We start from the raw sequence: 6,077 nt of genomic DNA on the forward strand, positions 1-6,077 counted from the left end.
AGGAGTGGCTCTTGGGGCATGTATTTTAGGTGTCCTGGACTGACTGACTGATTGGGGGGGGCATCCTGGGGAGAAGATGCTTGGATGGAAAATGGGTGAATGGCTTGAATAATGGGTGGATGGATGGATGGGTGGGTGGACGGGAGATGGAAGGAAAAACAGCTGTTGGATACCAGGCATTCTGATTACCACCTGACTCCTAAGTAATTTTAGGATCCTTTTCCCAATATTTTCTTGTCAACATAGCTTGGGAGACAGCAGTCAGAAAGTCTGGTGCCCTAGAGCCACTCTTTCTCCTTCTAGCCACCCATCCATCCACACACCTGCCCATTCTTTCCATCCATTTTTCAATCTACCTACCAACCCATCATCCATCCTTCCACCCTCCCATGCGTCAGCCCAACACATATTTATGGAGCACCAGCAATGTCATCAGCCCAATCTTTGCATGGTGATATTTCCAAGAGGTACAGACCCCGTGTAGTGAAGCTTTTTTTTTTTCCTTTTGTGAACTTCACGATAGCCAAGGCCATAAACAGTAGCTTTGAGATACCTGAGGTTTTTCAGCAGTGGGCTAGGGATCAGAAATCTAGGATTGAGATGGGCCACATGAAATCATTTCAACGCTAACAATAAAGAGGGTTCATTTAGGGCAGCAGTGATTCAAACGCAAGTAAAGTACCTGGAAGGTTTCAGTCACATCGATTTTCCTTTAGCATTCATCCTTCCAGATGCCCTAGTTTCATAAAATAATGTGAGTGGAATTGAACCTGAACAGCTCAAAACAGAGTAATTAATTATGTCTTGATTCAATTACAGCTACTAATTGATAGAACTGATGCCTGAGGCAGTCATTTGCACGATGGCAGTAGGCGGTTGGTGCCCCCTGGCCTCCTGATTTAAGGCTTGCCAGAATCTGGACAAACTGTCTTTACCTCCCCTACCTAGAGATCTCAGCCAGGCCACATCTTGTGGTCAGGTGGGTTGCACAGACTGCAGGCCACATGAGGGAACTCCACAATGGTAGGTACCACCTACCACCTTGGCTATCTCTGCCTAGGGGGCCTATTTTACCCTTCAGTTCTATAAAAACCACTTTCTAGCTCAGTGGTTCACAGCCCTCTTAAGAAAATTCAGTGCCAGGTGCAGTGGTGCACACCTGTAATCCCAGCACTTCAGGAGGCCAAGGCAGGCAGATCACTTGAGGTTAGGAGTTCGAGACTAGCCTGGCCAACATGGTGAAATCCCATCTCTGTTAAACACACAAAATTAGCTGGGTGTGGTGGCAGGCACCTATAATCCCAGCTGAGGCAGGAGAATCACTTGAAACCGGGAGGCAGAGGTTGAGCCAAAATTGCACCATTGCACTTCAGCCTGGGCGACAAGAGTGAAACTCCATCAAAAAAAAAAAAAAATACAGTGCCAGGGCCCCATCCCAGGCCGGGTGTGTCAGAATGTGCAGAGCTAGGGCTCAGGCCTGTGTGACGGGTATGCACAGCAGCGTGAGAACCACTGGGCTTAGCCCACGGCATAGGAGGGCGGCTATACAGGAGCTTCCCTGAAACCATCTGCTGTCTAGAAGGTGCTGGCCGAAACAGGGTACTCGGAGGCAAGCATCTGCTCTCCCTTCAGCTCCAATGTCAGCACTGTTATCCAAAGTGTTGTTATCCAAAGCCAGCGGCTTTGCTCCTGAATTGCAAGGGGAGGTGGGTGCCACCTCAGCAAATTCCTGGCACCTCTGGGCTGAGTATCCCCTCCCCCACCTGCCCAACCAGGCCTCTCTCTCGTGGTGGGCCTGGTGCTCTACATCTCCAGCATCAATGACGAGATGCTCAACAGGACCAAGGATGCAGAGACCTACTTCAACTACAAGTACGGGTGGTCGTTTGCCTTCGCCGCCATCTCCTTCCTCTTAACGGAGGTAAACCCTGTTACCCCGAGCAGGGACAGGCTGGGGCTGAGCACTGCCCCACTGAGCAGGGGACAGTGGGGAGAGGGCCCTGGACCACCCACCCTACTTCCCTCCTTCATCCCAGAACGTGTCACTGTCTTACCTTCCTGGGTCTCCTCCAGCCAGGATGGCCCCAGGGCCCTGCCCCTGTCCCTGTCCCCACATCCACTTCCCGCCCCACTCAAGCCGTGTCCTGTGCAGACCCCAGCAGTGAGCCGTCCTCCGCTATCTCCCCCCTTCTAGAGCGCCGGGGTGATGTCTGTGTACCTATTTATGAAGCGATACACCGCAGAGGACATGTACAGGCCCCACCCCGGCTTCTACCGCCCTCGGCTGAGCAACTGCTCCGATTACTCGGGCCAGTTCCTACATCCAGATGCCTGGGTCAGGGGCCGCAGCCCCTCCGAGATCTCCAGTGAGGCCTCCCTGCAGATGAACAGCAACTACCCTGCCTTGCTCAAGTGCCCCGACTATGACCAGATGTCCTCTTCGCCCTGCTGAGCCTCGGCCATCCCCATCCCTGGACTGTGGGTGGCCAGACAACCCTGCCTGTTCTCTCCAGGTGACCCCTGAGCCCCAGGCCTGTGGTTGATAGGCCCAGGCCACCCACGCTTAGCTGTTGTCACTTGACCCCAGTCCTCTCCCTGCTTCTCCAGAAGGGCTCTACCTGCCCCCCAGCGTGGGTGTGGGAGTCTGGAGTTTGCAGACAAGCTGATTGGCTGGGAACATGGAAGAAGCCCCACCCATGTGAGTACCAATCACAGCCGTGGCTCCAGGAAGCCAGCTGCTCCCTGCAAGCCCAGGTGAGGCTGATGTTCCCTTTGTATATTCTTCCTGCACCCCAACTTCATGGCCCTAGCCCAGGGCCAGCTCTGAGATGCCAAGTTCTTTACACAGATGCAGCTGGACTCATGCACTTGCCAACTGGCCTGGCCTTCACGTTCAAGATCTGCACCATCTGGCCGAAAGGTGACTCTGATATGGAGGTCTGGCTGGCTTAGACATGTCAAGCTGGCACTGTTCCTCCTGCACTCCTTTCTCCTTTGTCACGAGTCCCTCCACACATCACACCTGTCCGTGCTCTCCCTCTCCCCTCCCTGACACAGGCTGTGAACCTTTCCTCCCACCAGAACTCAGCTGCCCTGGGTCCTGGCCCTACGGGACTAAGAGTGGCTCTGGGGCCACACTGATGAAGTCACAAAGAGGTGTTAATGGCTGAAGACATCCTAATATGTATGGCCCTTTGATAACATTTTACAGGAGCCTCTTATGCCTTAACCCAAATAACTAGTTCTGACAATGAGAATTTTAGAATTGAGCTGGTCCGAGTTCCTATCACCAGACAGTATTTCTGACCCTGGGGATACTGTCCCCTTACAAGGGCAATATTTCTGGACCAAAGTCCTACAATGGAATCTTGTAGACAGCTGTCTAAACCACCTAAGAGGAAAGTAGCCTTCGAAGAGGCTGCCTGGGCGTTGGAGCTGGATTTGATGACAGCTGGTGCATTTTGAGTTCAAACAAAGGCAGACTTTTGGGATGATCCAGCTGCTCTCCAAAAGCTGCCTGTGAACATTTGGGGGTTGCCAATTTAATCCTAATACAGAGGAGTGTCTGCTTCCTGGGTGCAGGACAGATGTGGGCAAATCAGATTTTTCCAGAAGACCAGGCAGTGTGACGCCCATTCTCCTGGTGGGAAACCAGAGCTAGGGGGGTTTCAATCACCCTCCGTGAAGTCCACAGAAGCTACTGCAAGCCATGCCCACCCCCCTCGGCTCTCCAAGTGTTGGCTCAGCTTAGACATTTTTGGTTTTGAGATTTTGAGTAGCAAAACAGTGCTGTGTGTCACTGCTGTGCCAGCTCTCCTCTCGCCCTCTTTAAGACGCCGTTAGGTTCTGAGAACACAAAGCCGTGGTGGTGACACATGGGCTCCAGCACGTAGTCCCGAATGCTGCACGTTGGTTTGTGCAGGCTTGGAGGGGTGATGTGCTAGGCAGCCTGGCTGCTGTAATGAACTATCACAGACTGGGGGGCTTAAATAGCACACGTGAATTTTCTCACAGTTCTGGGGACCAGTGTCCAAGATCAAGGTGTTGGCAGAACTGGTTTCTTCTGAGGCCATTGTCCTTGGCTTGCAGACAGCTAACTTCTTGCTGTGTCCTCACATGGTCTGTATGCCTATGTCCCTGGTGTCCCTCAGTGTGTCCAAACTCTTTTTTTTTTTTAGAGATGGAGTCTTGCTCTGAAGCCAGGCTGGAGTGCAGTGGCATGATTTCGGCTCACTGCAACCTCCACCTCCTGGGTTCAAGCGATTCTCCTGTCTCAGCCTCCCTAGTAGCTGGGACTACAGGTGTGCACCACCACACCCAGCTAATTTTTGTATTTTTAGTAGAGACAGGATTTCATCATGTTGGCCAGGATGGTCTCGATCTCTTGACCTTGTGATCCACCCACCTTGGCCTCCCAAAGTGCTGGAATTATGCGCCACCATGCCTGGCTCCAAATTCCCTCTTCTGATAAGGACACCAGTCAGATTGGATTTAGGCCCATCCCCAATTAATTGGTGGTTAATTTTCATGTAATAACCTCTTTAAAGGGCCTATCTCCAAATATAGCCATATTCTGAGGTAATGGGGGGGTCATTCCACAAATGAATTTAGGGAAGACAGGTATTTTGTTGCTGGATTCTTCCATTTGTCTGGCAGCATGGTAGAGGGGAAAGATGAGCCAATTCTGGTCCCAATTCAGCCACTCATTCACCACGAATCCTTGGGCAACACCCTTCCACCCTGAGGGGCTTGGCCTAAATGGGTTCCAAGCCCACTCCACTCCCACCCACCCACAACTCCAATGATTCAGCCTCATGTGGGAGGCTCCCTGTTGCTTTTGTATGTGACTTTTCAACGCTGGCCTCTAAACGGGTAGCTGCGAAGCCCCCTCCCTGTCCACTGGCACCCTCGCAATGACGGTTGTACTCTTCGGTTACTGTTTACAGAATACTACCAAAACCATGTTCTCCCTGCAACAAAGTAACCGAATCAGTTCTTGTGCTTGGAGACAGTCAGATAGCGTTTCCAAACTGGACAATCGTTTAGGTGAGCTCTACTCCAATTTTTGTCAATGTAATTAGCTCCTAATTGCACTTTTCTCTCTCTACAATACTCTTTCTCTATCACTGCCAGGCTGGTTTTTTGTGCACCTGGAAAAACTAGAATCCACTCCTAAGTAAAAGCTGACTGTGGACTCAGACATCGCTAGGTTTGGTCTTTACTGGCCTGATGCTGAGCTGCTGCAGGAAGGAGCCCTTACCCTGGGAAGATGTGGTTTACGCGCATCTTAGGAACAGGTTCTGGGCTGTTTTTCCCCTCACTGGGGTGGATGAATGTGTCAATAATCACACCACCATCACAATTTCCTTTCTGTCTATAAATTCATCTCAGAATCAGGGCCTAGTTGCGTCCTCTCCTCAATCAGGATTTTTACCAAACATGAACATACACAAACTCAACTCAGAAATCATAAATTAGAGTCTCTTCTCCAATACGCATTCTGATTTTTTTTTTTTTTTTTTTTTTTTTTGAGACGGAGTTTCGCTCTTGTTACCCAGGCTGGAGTGCAATGGCGCGATCTCGGCTCACCGCAACCTCCGCCTCCCAGGTTCAGGCAATTCTCCTGCCTCAGCCTCCTGAGTAGCTGGGATTACAGACTAGCACCACCATGCCTAGCTAATTTTTTGTATTTTTAGTAGAGATGGGCTTTCACCATGTTGACCAGGAACATTCTGATCTTTTGTTTCCTCAAGCAGTGTTAAAAAAAAAAAAAAAAAAAAAAAAAAAAAAAAAAAAAAAAAGGGAGGGGTAGACTAATAAACCCAAGTGTCAAGAATTACTGAATAAAATGACTTGGGGTAACCAGCCATTAAGAGGGAACAATCTGACATTCGTTCCCCCACACCTGGAACTCACTACTTTTTTTTTTTTTTTGAGACAAAGTCTTGCTCTGTCACCCAGGCTGGAGTGCATGTAAGAGTTAAAGAGAGAGAAAAGAAACAAAAATTGACTTTTTTTGTGTTTTTTTCTAGTGATACATTAATTACTTTTTTTGAGGACAGATGTGGGCAGGTCCT

At 50.1% G+C, this 6,077-nt stretch overlaps 1 protein-coding gene across 1 annotated transcript in view; it reads left to right on the forward strand.

Annotated features, from left to right (window-relative positions):
• Nucleotides 1–5,485, forward strand: part of CACNG5 (calcium voltage-gated channel auxiliary subunit gamma 5) — a 66,045-nt gene extending 60,560 nt beyond the window's left edge. The window contains exons 6-7 of the mRNA XM_012453964.3: nt 1,776–1,921; nt 2,195–5,485. Coding sequence (XP_012309387.2) covers nt 1,776–1,921; nt 2,195–2,452 — 404 coding nt within the window. The 3' untranslated portion in view covers nt 2,453–5,485. The remainder of the gene's footprint in view (nt 1–1,775; nt 1,922–2,194) is intronic.
• Nucleotides 5,486–6,077: the final 592 nt, after the last annotated feature.

The sequence above is a fragment of the Aotus nancymaae genome, unplaced genomic scaffold (assembly GCF_030222135.1).
Source record: "Aotus nancymaae isolate 86718 unplaced genomic scaffold, 86718_ANA_hifiasm-v0.15.2.pri h1tg000089l, whole genome shotgun sequence".
Lineage (NCBI taxonomy): Eukaryota > Metazoa > Chordata > Mammalia > Primates > Aotidae > Aotus > Aotus nancymaae.